Raw genomic sequence first — 13,319 nt, 5'->3', positions numbered from 1 at the left:
CATCACGAGAATGTGCATGGCTTTGCAGAATGATTAAACACGTACAACAGTCATGTGGTATTGGTTCAATTGAATCACCTACAATTATCTATGAAGATAATTCTGCTTGTGTTACACAGATGCAAACATGTTACATAAAGAGCAATATCACTAAGCATTTTGTTCCTAAACTGTTTTATCCCCATGATTTACAAGAAAGCGGGGAAATAAACATATTGCAAATCAAGTCATGTGATAATCTCGCTGATCTATTTACTAAGTCCTTACCAACTTCTGTATTTCAAAAATTGGTACATGGAATTGGTATGTGGCGACTTCGAGATTTGCCAGAATCAGGGGAGATATCTCCTAAATATTAACCTGTACCAGCATCATATTAAACTCTTTTCTTTCACAAGTTTTACTCACAAGGTTTCTTGTTAAAGTTTTTAATGAGGTAATATTAACATAAGCATGTGTCATATTTCCTATTTTTCCCATCGGGGTTTTTTGGAAAATATCAAAGACACAAATTGCTCTCACAACTTATCCATAGTTTTTCCCTTAAAAGGTTTTTCATGTAAGTTATCAAGAGGCAATACCAATAATATGTTGTCATATTTTCTCCTAATTTTTCCACTGGGTTTTTGCAGGAGTTTTAGCAACATATCAATTTATATTACTCCTTATATTTTTCCTGAAATATTTTGGGGTAATCTATATGTCGTATCTCCAATATTTTTCCCACTGGGTTTATTGGGTTTTTAATGGGATACCAATGGCATGGTGATTTATTTAAATCACACTCATATATGCTATTTTCTCCTTATTTTCCTATAAGGTTTAAAGGAGTTTTTATAGCGTATTTGTACATACATATTCCTCAGATTTTTCCCACAGGGTTTTTCTCGAGGAATCCAAGATACTTCTACATTAATCTCAAAGAAGATTCGATCAAGGGGGGTGTTACGAAACGGTGTGTCTGTTCCTAACAGACACCTCTCTATACTCGGTGATCTCATCAACAGAGGAAGAGGATTAGCAGTTAGTTAGTATAAGTAGTGCTTACGAAGGATATATCCCTTTATTAGTAGATTGTTCCATTGAACAGTTACCTTTTCCCGAACAGTCACGTCCAGACAACGCGACTGTTCACTTGTATATAATCCAAAGAGATCAATAAACATAAATGAGTTCCCAAATCTCTGTTCATTTTACATTCACATTCAACAATTTTGAGAGGAAAAAAAAAACTTCGCAAGTCGCAAATCGTAGAAATGGCATTCGATCAAAACTGCTGCCGGTTTGGTGGTTTGAGTCCCCCGGCATCGTCTATCTCCTTCCCGTAATCCCGTTCCCAGATGACCCGCTGATCCCGCGGCCTCGTTCACTCAGCCGCCGCCTCCTTTCCCGGCGGCAGCTGAGCGCGGGTTGATGGGGACGCCGGCCAGGGTCGGTCCAAACATCCAGCCAGGTGCTACCGTGCTAGCCGGCTTGCTACAGTAGCATTTCATGTGCTATTCGTCATCGTCTCGTCTCGTCCACGCGATGCCTGCCTGCGTGCTGGGCTGGGCGGGCGGCTCCTGGCCTCCTGCTCTCGTTGCCCAGCAGTTGAGACCATCAGCCCATCAAGAGAGGCTCAACAGGCCGGCCATTATCCACCCAGCCAGCCCGTGGGTAGGCGATGCAAGGTGGTGATGGGAACAGAACTCAGTTTCGTTCATGCAGCTACAGATACAGAAAGAAATGGCAACTCTATCCACACCAACTGAAACTTCAATATTGCCAAATATAACAGACCAATCCACACACTCTTCAGGCCGCTGCTGTTGCGTTACATGTCAAGGATATATATATTACACACAGAAACCACTATCATCAGTCAAATGACACAACCAATAACAACCAACAAATGTACACATATCAAGCGGCAGCTGCTGCCCTTCTTCCAACCATACTCAGTGTTCCAACAACGAATCGAGGAAAAAAAAATTGGTAGCAGAGTATGGAGTGCGAGGAGAAGGAAAGAGTCATCACGAGAAACCCATCTAGATATTCGATGGCACCGCGCGAGTATGCTGCTCAGGGACTCATCAGATATGCCACCTCTTGTCTGCAGGTAACAAGGGCCGTTAAGAGAACTAGACTTCAAACAGAACTTGGTAGCAGATACAAGGATAGAGTAACTAATGTGATCAAATAACGTACAAAAGTAAGAGAGAACAAGGCACTCACCAGATGAGTTGTGAGGAACAGCACTGTTGCTTTTCACGTTTTGCTGGGCCTGCGACGATGACCGTTGCATGCGGGGAGATGAATCGTGCTTGCCATTTGTCATGGGCAAAGAATGCCTTTTTCTAGGGTTGCTGTCCTGCACATCTGGGCTCATCTTCGGGGATGCGCTAGCAGATGCCTTTGCTCTTGCAGATTCTGTAAACTGCATGTAGCTAGGCAACGGGTTGCTGTTGCTGATACGAGGTTCTTGGTCAACGTGGTCGGACTTAGCAGCCTTGCTTGAGTTTTCTCTCTTGGCACGCCTTGATTCCTTTGAGAAATTATCGGTGCTGCTCCGTCCTACTGAATCACTGCTTGGACTAGCCAGTGACCTCTTGCTTGCATGGGACTTGGGCTTTTTGCTCCTGCTCTTTTTGGTATTAACAGAGACCTCACTTGATGGTGTTCCGTGAGATTCTGGAACAGTGGCTCGGCTCATAGGAGTTCCTTCAGGTGTGGCATAAGATTCTACAGGTTTTTCCAAATGGTCATGCAAATCTGAATTTTCTGGCTCAACATGTAGTTCCTGAATAAGCTCCTCTTGTGCCTGGGCTTCTACTTCAGGGTCAGAGACATGGCCATTCTGTTGTTCCTCCTCTTGCGGCTGAGCTTCTACTTCATGAGCATTTTTCACTTCGGAATGCACAATACTGTCATCCTTATTAGCTTTGTCGGGAACATAGTTTCTATTTTCCATAGCTCCAATCTCCAATACAATCTCCCCGCCATCACCTTCTGATCTATCTGGTGAGTCCAGTGTAGAGGAAATTGAAATTTCAGTTCCACATTCTGAAGCAGCAATTATCATTTTAGCATCATGAGCAACCGAGCTTTCTGGTAGGCCCATGTCATTATCTTGCTTTGACGAGTAATCTTCTTCTGGACGAGGAGTATGCACCCTTGACTTGCTTGCCCCATCCAGATATGATGAGCTGCTGGACCTGCTGATTGTCGAATTTGTGCTCAGCTCTTCAAATTTCAACTGTGCAGCAGCAAAAGCTGGATTGCACAACTTTCTCCCCACAGACCTTTTACCTTCCATCTCCAGTGTCTTCTCAGAACTATATGCATCACCACTGTCGTCATTGGGTGATTCAGTTTTTTCAGGAAGAGGGATGGGTTCACTTGATGCATCAGCTTGGGAAGATTGTTGATCTGAGGACATCAAAAACTCGTCCACAGGATTTTCAGTCTTTTGGTCAGTCACTTGTTCAGCATCTCTATCAATATTTTCAATCAACTCAGGTTCAGGGTCACGTTTGATTTCCACCTCAGAGCTTTCATCTGGGATACTTGCAGGAGCCTCCAAGGCACTAGAATCAGATGTCCCTAGTGTCTCTTTCACATCATCAGGCACCAACTTGGGGAAAGATAGATCCGAATCCAAAGGAACAACCTCATCATCATGCTGAGCATCTTCTTTCACATTCTCACCCATCAACTCACCATTTTCTCTGTGCTCTGGCAAGTTCTCCCCACTGATTGGCGGAATTAAGGATGTCCACCTCTCCATCCATTTCCATGTGATATCAGATTCTGATGGATCACATTTTATGTGAACGGATTTTGGAGTCGGCATGCTGTCCATGAGCTGAAAGAAGATAGGCAACATGAATATGAGAAAAATTCGAATTGGAGAGAAAATGGAACATTTTAGTATATGGATAGCATGTCCTACCTTGAGAGCAAATCCATTGCGAAGCAATCTCTCACCTGAAGAATGCACAATAGTCTCCTGCAGAAGGGAGAACAACATGTTAATGCACGGAATCAAGAAACAAAATTTACTGCGACTCTCAAGAATGTCAGGGGATACACTCAGACTCAGCACTGTTAACATGAACAGTGATGATCCATCTACAAGTTTGGTGCAGAAGGAAAGGATCACTTGTGCAATGGTATTGAAGTTCACAACAGCCAACAAGATAACAAACAAGAAACAGAAGTAGCGACTTTAAGAAACTGGATGGAAAACAAAATTCCTAAAACCAGCAATAGAATGACAGCTTTCAGGATGCTAGCTATAACAATTTCGAAAAACTGCACATGGCCAGCACATAACATCTTAGTAAATGATGACGCTGCTAAAGTGCTAAGCTCCACTCAGCTGACTCAGCAAATCAGTTTGTACTGTCTAAACTCATCGCAAGAAATAGGTCATACTGAGAAATGGTACATGGCTGATTGGACCTTGTTTTGTCATCCTGTTCGCTAACATTGATCACATTGTGCACTTGTCATGATCCACATTTAACACAGTTGATGCCAAATTTTTGAGAAACGGTTATGCCTTAAACAGAAAGCCTTCACTCACCTGAACCTTTCCTCCTGATTGCTGTGCTTGACGAGCCCTTATTAATCCTTGAATTTTAACAATTGCAAGCAAGCAATGCAAAGATTCTGAAGCCTGCTTTCTAACTAGGCGTCCACGTATAACAGCTTGCAGTTTCACCAGATCCTTCTGATTCAATAGTTCTTGCCTTGCCTGCAGTCATGCAAACGGCTTAATTTTTTTAGCTGATAATATCATAATAATTGAAAACATCAAAAGAGAAATAACTAAGCATAACATTACAAGGCCAAGAATTGCAACATACAAAGTCTGTCCCACAGCCAGGCTGAAGAGCAGCAGCTGCAGACTCCATGTGATCCTCCTCAGGGTCTGCACTGCTTCCTTCAACAAGTGAGGTGGTTTCCTCCTGCTTCGGCACAGTTGATGAGACAGAAATACTTTCAGTTGGCTTTTCAATCAGTTCCTCAACTTCCCTTTCGGGTGTCTCTTCGATTGAATTTTCCACTATCCTTTCAGCTGGATCTTCAGATGCTGCCTCACTTATTTTTTCAGCTGGCACTTCAGTTGGTGCGTCAGTAATTTTTTCGACTGACTCTTCAGTTGGTGTTTCAGTTGTCTCCTCAGCAGGCTGTTCAATTGACTTTTCATTTATCTGGTCAGCTGGTTCTTCCATAAGTTTGTCAACAGGCTTTTCAATTGGCTTATCCATCAGCTTTTCATCAGACATCTCTTGATACAGAGGCTTCTCCTCTGATTTTTCTTCATGTAGAATCTTCTCATCTGGCTTGTCTTGATGCAGAGGCTTCTCCGAGGCATAAGAGTATGTTGAAGTATAAACATTGTTGCTTGGTGTAATTTCAGCCTTTGCTTTGCTCGAACTAAGAGTTTCAGGTTCTGAGATATCCGAGTTCTTCAGAACTCGATGCCTTGTAGACCTCCTACGAAAGCTCCATCTGCTTTTATCTGATATGGCCTTGTTCTGAAAACAGCCAACATGTACCCATTAGCATGAAGTTCCGTAATAGATACGGGAAAGAAAGTGAGAAATTCTTGTTACTTTTAACAGATATTGAGAATTAGACTGTAAAGGTGAAAGGTAGTAATGTCTATCCAAATATACCCAAAACATATGAAATACAGCTCTCATTCAGCCTCTGCAAACATATGGTGATTAAATTTAAATTCCAAATAGACATTCTTCATCAATCACCAGTCACGATCAATAAGTCAAATACACACATTGATTACATTTATGTTTTCTCTTATTTATATATTATTTCCTTAGGCAGTGGAGGTCTCTGTGTCCATTTATTTCCAAAAAGAATGGTGCATTACTATGTGAGGAAAGCAGACTGATCTGATTTAGGTAATACTTGGGATAAAGTGCACCGCTTAAAAGTGTGCATGTACTGACAGTAGGTGAAGACTAAATCTCAAGCAAAATATCTATGATTTATTATTACTGATGTTCCATTAACGTGTAACAAACTTTGTGTACTTTTGTAAATTTAAGTGAGCTACTACCTCTCCTAATTCACCAGGTACAGCATACAGCTATGCAGGCTGACTTGCCAAAAATCAAGACCCCATTCTACCACATGTTTTTCATACAAGACTTCGAAGTCTAAATGGTGATTTTACCCGAGATCTTCAGGTAACACCTCCATGTATTGAAGTCTTAGTAGAGAATAAAGTCATCAGTAGCCCATCCTTTAAAACAAAACTGTCAAATCGGGAGGGGACAAGGCTGGAAACAATCAGGCCGAGGGAGAAACAGTGAAAGGCTGAAAGCACTTGCATAGCACTCTACATGGAGCAAACAAAGACTGCAGCATCAGATCCCTCCTTGCTGTGCTGCATGGGATCATGACGACACAAAACAGCACCCTAAGCCACACCAGACATGGCACTCCCAGCAGCAAGGGCCACGCCGCAAAAGATGAAAGGAAAGTTTTTTTTTCTTTAGTTTCATCCAGAAAGAACGAAACGAAATTTTCAGGTGAAGTTCTTTCAAAAAAAAATCAGGTGAAGAACAGTGTCCATGCAGTGAGGCAACATCATGCTCAGTTGCTCAACAAATGCTGAGCAATTGTCCACCTGTCAACTTCGCACAACAATTTCGAAATCAAAACTTAAGCCCACGAAGTGAGCGAGCGGAGCTGCACGTCAGTGAGGATTCTCCCAATTCGCCACTTGATTCCAGCTCCCGCTCCGAATTAAACCCAGATCTAGCAAGAATTGCCCACACCCTACCCCTGAACCCCACGCATTCAGCAGAGATCTACCGAAACAAGCACACCAGCTGGAAAAGGAAACAACTTTCGACAGCAGGAGAGACGCCACGCGAGAGAAAGACGCCGCATTCCGCTGCACGGAAAGCTCGGGGCTGGGGGGCACGCAGCACGGTACCTCGTCGGGGTGTTCGTCGGCGTCGGCGTCGGAGCCGGCGGACGGGTCGGATCCGGAGCCGGCGCAGACGAGGATCTTGAGGCAGCCGTTCTTGGACCGCGCCATGGGGAGGGAGTGGGATCGCTCGCTCCTGCCGCGCGGCCGCCGCCGCCTCAGTCAGTCCAGTCAAGTGCTCAGCTCTGCAGCGCTCGTGCGTTTCTGGAGTCTGGAGCGGAACAGGACGGCAGCGGATGGCCGCTCTGCTCCTTCTACGCTGCGGCTGCGCGTTTGGGTGCGGCTCCGCTTGTTTGCTTGCGGCTGTGCGCCTGTGCACCTCTGCTGTTATATTTTGGAGGCCTCCTCGGGCCCTCCGCTCTATCTATTCTTTTACTTCCCCGTGCTTTCCTTTATCCTAAAAAAAAATCCCGTGCTCTCTTTTGATATTCTGCACGGGATTTTTTTGCTTGTATTGCTTTTCAGTAAATTAAATTGCTTTCATATATTTAGAATTTAATTTGTTGTATGTTCCTAGAATTTGAAAGGGCTTGACTAGAGGAAAAAGATCAAGTTAAAACCTAATTTAAGATACACTCCCCCATCCTAAATTATTATCCATTTTAACTTTTTTAGATATATAGTTTTCGATATGCACTGAACATGCATCAAAATAAATAGTAATTTGGAATGGATAGAGCATTTTTAAGATAGTTTGCTCTGGTTTATGTATAAGATAAAGAGAGATGGAAGTGAGAGTGAGACTACTGTTTTCGTTTGGAGAGCCATAGTTTCAGCTGTAGGTTGTGTCATTTCCCTTCCCTTGCCTTTTTTGGAGAGGAAGATGCTTTGAAGCCATGAACCAAGTGCTGAAGCAAAACGGTCCTTACAAAATTCCGTAGAAAGCAACACATAGTAAGTGTCCTTATCCAAATGGATCAGGCGGACCTCAAGATGACGACCATGAGCGAAGCAAGATCGATGGAACAGCATCGCTGCTGCCTTCACGGCACGGCTGCGTCCCGTTCCCGCCGACGCAATTTTGGTTTTCCGGATTGTTGTGATTTGAAGGTTACGGTAGCTTGGCTTCAAGCTGCCAATTACAGCCGCATTATTGCCACGCCTACCACTAGGCACTAGCATAGCGACTTGTACTTGGCATAGCAATGCTTCCTGGCTCGAGATTTCGCTTCCTTGCTTGTCACTAACAGTCACAGAGGTCAGCGCCGTTCCTCACTGTTTAACGCCGTACGCTGGCATCACAGGGTTCTCCCTCTTGAAAGCCATGGAGATCACAAATCAGTGTCCTGTCCTGCCCAGGACGCTTGAGCCCTTGAACAGTGTGCGAGAACTCTCCAGACGAAGGTTCCTGTGCTTGTCACGAGCAAAATGCTAACGGTGGGAGCCGCCGAACAGGACGCAGCGGACGCCCGGCCGGCATAGGGGCACGAGGAGACGGGGAGACGTGTGGGGCGAACACGAGAAAGCGTTGCCGCTGGCCTCGCACCCCTGGAGATGGCGTCCGCTCCGCTCTGCCCCGCGCGCCCCCGGACCCGGAGCGCATGCGCCGCATGGCCTGCGGGTACGGGGGACGGGCCTGCGGCTGGTTGGCGAGTTCACGTGACCTGCCGCTGATCCGACGCCCGAAAAGGGGAGGAACCGCGGCACCATGCCGTTGCTGCTCGGCCGGCCTCGGGCGCGCCCGCTCACGAGCTGCCTGCCTCTGTGGTTGCGGGTGCGGGGCGACGCAGCAAGCAAAGCACGCGCGGCGCGCGCTGAACGCTGCCACGGCCCGTTTCCTTTTCTGTTCGGTTGGTTTGGTTGGATCTTTGCCTGGAATGGAGCAGGGTGAAACCGTCACCACGAAGCTTCAGAGGCAACAGCTACTTTTGACAGTGCTCCTGTTCCACTCAGCATGGGTTCCAATATTCAAAGCGTGAACTTGACGGTAAATCTACTCGTGTCACTGCCCTCTACAGAATAATTTTGGTCAAATTTTATCATTTCCGGTGAAATTATATTCAATTCGGAGTTCGGATAGTTGCGGCCGGAGGGAATACTTGTTGAATACCACTGCCAGCAAACGGTAGTGTACGTACATGTGACACTGACACCCAAGGCAGCAAGGCTTTGAGAGCGGCGGACACCAACGTATACTTGTGAAACAAAGTGGGCCCGCGACGCCACCCGGCACGTGCCAGCCTTTCGCACATGGACACGTCGCCGGCCACCACCACCTGCTCGCCCCCGTCGACGCAGCGCACGTTACCGCCACGTGCAGTGGTACCCTCCTCCCTCAAAGCCGTAAACATTATCCTCTCCTCTCCACGCCGGCCGTAGCGGTTACTCTTAACTACCGGCCTCTCCTCTCCAAAAACCCTGATTACCATGTGATCAAACTAAGCATCGTGCTCCTGAACAAGAGTTTGTATCCTCTCTACCTCTAATCACCTCACTAACAGTGGTCAAAGCGTCAGGACCTGGCAGTAACCAGCCGGCGATTATGAAATGTGCGATGCTTGGAATCGCAGAGCACGCGTCCAAGCACGAAGCTGCTCTTTCGGCAGGGCAGCAGCAAATGATGCTCGGCCTAAAGGCCTGGATCGAGGAAAAGAATGACCAGCAGCGGCAGAGAGCGCCAGGATAATGAGCACTGCAGAGGCTAAAAGGGGCCATGATTATTTTGGTCCCTAATGTTCAGTGCGGTACCTGATTCTGCAGGGTCAACATCTGTTCTTGACCATGCTACTGACAGTTTCCCTAACAGAAAGTAGCTACCATGGCACTAGCATTGCTCAGAAATGGCAGTTTTTCAACCAGCAACGGCAACAATGCTGCTGGAGCGGAGTGGCTGACAGGAACAACCGGTGAATACTTACTGACTCGGTGTTATTTTTTGTCAGGTGTTGAAGTCGATTGAGTTCTGAAGTATGGTTTAGGTCAGCTAATGCAGGAGAATTAGCAAATAAATAAATGGTCGTGATTCGTTGTCTTTCTGTGACATTTCGTAAGCGCAAGAAAGCAAGGAAAGCACCGAGCATATCTTCAGTGGATAACAAAAGTCATGCGCGAAGGGGCACACCACACCCCCTTTTGTTCTTTCCTCGCGTCGCTTTTTCTTTGCTCGCTGCAATAGGTTGCTTGTTTCAGAAGCACATAACAGTAATCTCTCACCCCAAAAAAAAAGGAGCAGACAACAGTGATTGGAGTCACAGAGACAGCATGCCATGTACCAGCTAGCTCAAATCACTTCGGATGGAGAGTATTAGGTTAGGGTTTGTTGGGATCCTCCAACTATTTTAGCTTGAATGTGATTAACTAGTGCCAAAATGAGAGGTCATTGTCAGAGAGTTGGGAGGCAGTGACAGGCTACTCCATGTTGCTTCTGGAGGAAAAAGGGCAGAGCAGGTCTGAGGCCACAGCCCATCAGACAGAGGGGACTGGAAACTGGCATCTGAGAATGAGATCTAGTGGGTTGCTTCCTTATTATTAGGTCCACCCATTATGGATCTTGCATATACTGAATTATTGGCATACAACACTAGCACAGCACAGCAGCCTCTCATAACTCTTTTCAACACTCTTCAAAATAGTTGTTGGAGAATGAATTAATTGTACATGACAAATTCAAGGACTAGATGCATTTAAACAGTAAAGGTGTGAATAAGTCCATAAGTTCTTCCTCTCCACTTTACTGGCGCGATGCTGATTGCGACTGAGTCTATAGTGTTGTTTTGTTTTCCTGGTTCAGTTTTTGTCTTATTTCATTTTTTATCGATTGTATTTATCCAATCTGGATTTCTTCTTTTTAATATAATCGGCAGCTCTACTGCCAGGACCTGTTCGCTTCAACTTATAAGCCGGCTGAAACGTTGAAACGGCTGATTTGTTGTGAGAGGAAAACACTGTTTGGTGGTTGATAAGCCGGCTGAATAAGCTGAAGCAAACAGGCCTTCGTTTCAAAAAAAAAAGTCCATAAGTTCTTCTGAGCTTCTAAATTTCTTTTCACCTCAAAGTTCAAAAGGTTTTTCCTGATTTTCAAAACTTCCTATAGGATCTTTGAGGTACTTACTTTGCAATGATCGGAGCGAAATGTAAAGATTCTAACAATCTAGCTCCCTTCTCTTCAGGTGAAGTTAAGCTTACGAAGTGGAGAGACGTCACAAATACAGTGCTAACTCATCTTGCTCAAGAATCATCAGTTGGTGATAAAAGCAGCTCCGAAGCTGGGACTGCAATGACATGAACAGGCACACAACATTTCCATACCAAAATAATTGCGATTACGACTGCAATCAACGACGCCCATGCACGAAAGGTTTTCTGATTCGTTATTGGGAGCTAATCCCGGTCCTAATGACCTAATCTGTCGATCTGTACGTAGTACCATGCATTAACATGGTGGATCCTTGTTGGCAATGATGGGATAGCTGTGTTATCCTATATGCATGCATAGGCAATTGCAATGATAGATGTGGGCTGATGCCTTGTCATTTGTTACACAGGCATGCATATTTGGGGCATCTACCTACCAAGCCTTTCCATTCAGTTGGGGCAGCATTTCAACTTGTTATATCATGTAATGAGGAAATCCAACTTGTTATATCATGTTACTCCATAATCTTCGTCAGTCTTAACAGTCTTTATACAAGAAAATCGTTTGATTTTTTTTTCAACCAGAACATTTCCCCTGAAATGAAATGAAGCGAAACGTTAACAGAAATCAAGGCTTTAAAATAGTTGGCAGAGGTGGGACTTCAATTTCAAATCAGATTTGCATGTTTGACAGCAAAACCTACTAGTATCAACAGCTTTAGGTGGGATGTTGAATCTGCTAGTTGAGGAAAGAGGGGGGGAAGAAGATGGTTGTCTCGTCTATGCTGACTAATTGGTATGGGAGCTACCAGAGAATCTTATGCAGCTGGGAGGGTGGACATTCGAAAAAATGAGACAAATTCATTTGCTTTAATATTTTATTAAAGAAATGTAATATTTCCGGTCATGCTGACTTAATTTTTCATTCCATGAATCTTCTTGTCCCTTTTTAAAACCTGTGGTAGCAACTCTGCCGGTACATATTTCACTGACTTCATAAAAGGACAAGATCATACAGCACGGCAAAACAAGGGGATATTTAGGTTTGAAGGTGATGCACATCAACGGGACAACCGCATGCAAATCTACCTCAACTAACACCGATCTCTTCTTTTTCCGCTCCATCACACGGCAAGGGAATCATGGGCTTTGGAAGAGGAAGCCGAACAGGGACAGGGCACCTCATTAGCCGCAGCTCGAAACCTTCAAGAGAGGGGGAAGGACGAAAACGATAGGGGGTTAGCTGAGTGGCTCTAATCCCAACTTTTGGCTTGATAAACTGGGCTGGGCACGAGGACAGGGAGAGTTCACCTAATGATACGTCTAGATGAAATTCCAGTTTGATAAAAAAAATGTTTTTTTGGTTAGCTAGAAGAGCGCCATCCTGCAGTGCTTCCCATCCGTGCCACCTAATTCCTTTGACAACGCAGAGTCCTGTCAGATTAACTACCCCCCAGAAGCTGCACGTACAGGTTAGAATGTGACGATAACGTACTGTATCTTTTTTGTCCTGGTACATGCATGATGGATGTTAGAGGCTACCGGAGGCCAAACAGGTGCCTATGGGTCGATCGATCAAGAATGTGAGCTACCAAGATGAGACAGGTGGGTGAGACTGTTTCCATTCCCGGAGTTCCAACGCTGACGACCATTCACCACTGAAGAAATTTACTCCGAAATAAGCCCCAACTCCCAGTGACGCATGGGGCGTTCAGTTCGGAACGGAATCCAATCCAACCAACCATCCTGGCCCCCGGGTCTCCCGATACGCGCCCACACGCCACATTGCATGGCCCGGAACACCGGCGCTACATGCCTGCTGGTGCCGGATCATGGACGGGAAGCAGGCACATGCGGCGTCGTTGCCCCGGCGCCCCGAGATGTCCTCGCCTCATCCATGCCGCCTTGTCGCCGTCCTCACATGTCATACAGCCATACAGGAGTAGATTATCATGGGGTGCCAAGGACCCCATGTTACCCCGTATGGCACGGAAGAAGATGTCCGTCCAGCCGCTGCTGGTCCTTGCGATCACGTAACTCAATTAACTGCGGGAGTCAGTGAACGGCGGCGGTTGGATCCGGAAGCCCACAAGTCAGCGTGTTGACGCCACGATAGTTTTGGCTTGCAGTACTGATTCGCTGATCGCTGAATTCTCTCCGCGGGCAACAGACTGTTCAGTGTTCACGGACACGAGCTACTTCACCTAAAGACCTAGTACACCTACTTGCGCATAGTGTAGCTCGGCTGGGAAAGCATCGTGTCGTCGATCAAATTGACGCCAAAATACTCCGGATC

General features: G+C 45.7%; 1 protein-coding gene across 1 annotated transcript; it reads right to left on the bottom strand.

Moving 5' to 3' along the window:
* Positions 1-1,733: 1,733 nt before the first annotated feature.
* Positions 1,734-7,302, bottom strand: LOC101778350 (protein IQ-DOMAIN 32). The gene is made up of 6 exons (XM_004960130.2): positions 6,956-7,302; positions 4,851-5,525; positions 4,568-4,738; positions 3,932-3,988; positions 2,215-3,844; positions 1,734-2,092 (listed from the first exon to the last, which is right to left on the bottom strand). Exons 1-6 carry the CDS (start codon positions 7,058-7,060, stop codon positions 2,073-2,075), a joined length of 2,658 nt encoding a protein of 885 aa, XP_004960187.1. The 5' UTR covers positions 7,061-7,302; the 3' UTR covers positions 1,734-2,072.
* Between the last annotated feature and the right edge of the window lie 6,017 nt (positions 7,303-13,319).

The sequence above is a fragment of the Setaria italica genome, chromosome III (assembly GCF_000263155.2).
Source record: "Setaria italica strain Yugu1 chromosome III, Setaria_italica_v2.0, whole genome shotgun sequence".
Lineage (NCBI taxonomy): Eukaryota > Viridiplantae > Streptophyta > Magnoliopsida > Poales > Poaceae > Setaria > Setaria italica.
This window is presented reverse-complemented; position numbering and strand designations above follow the sequence as displayed.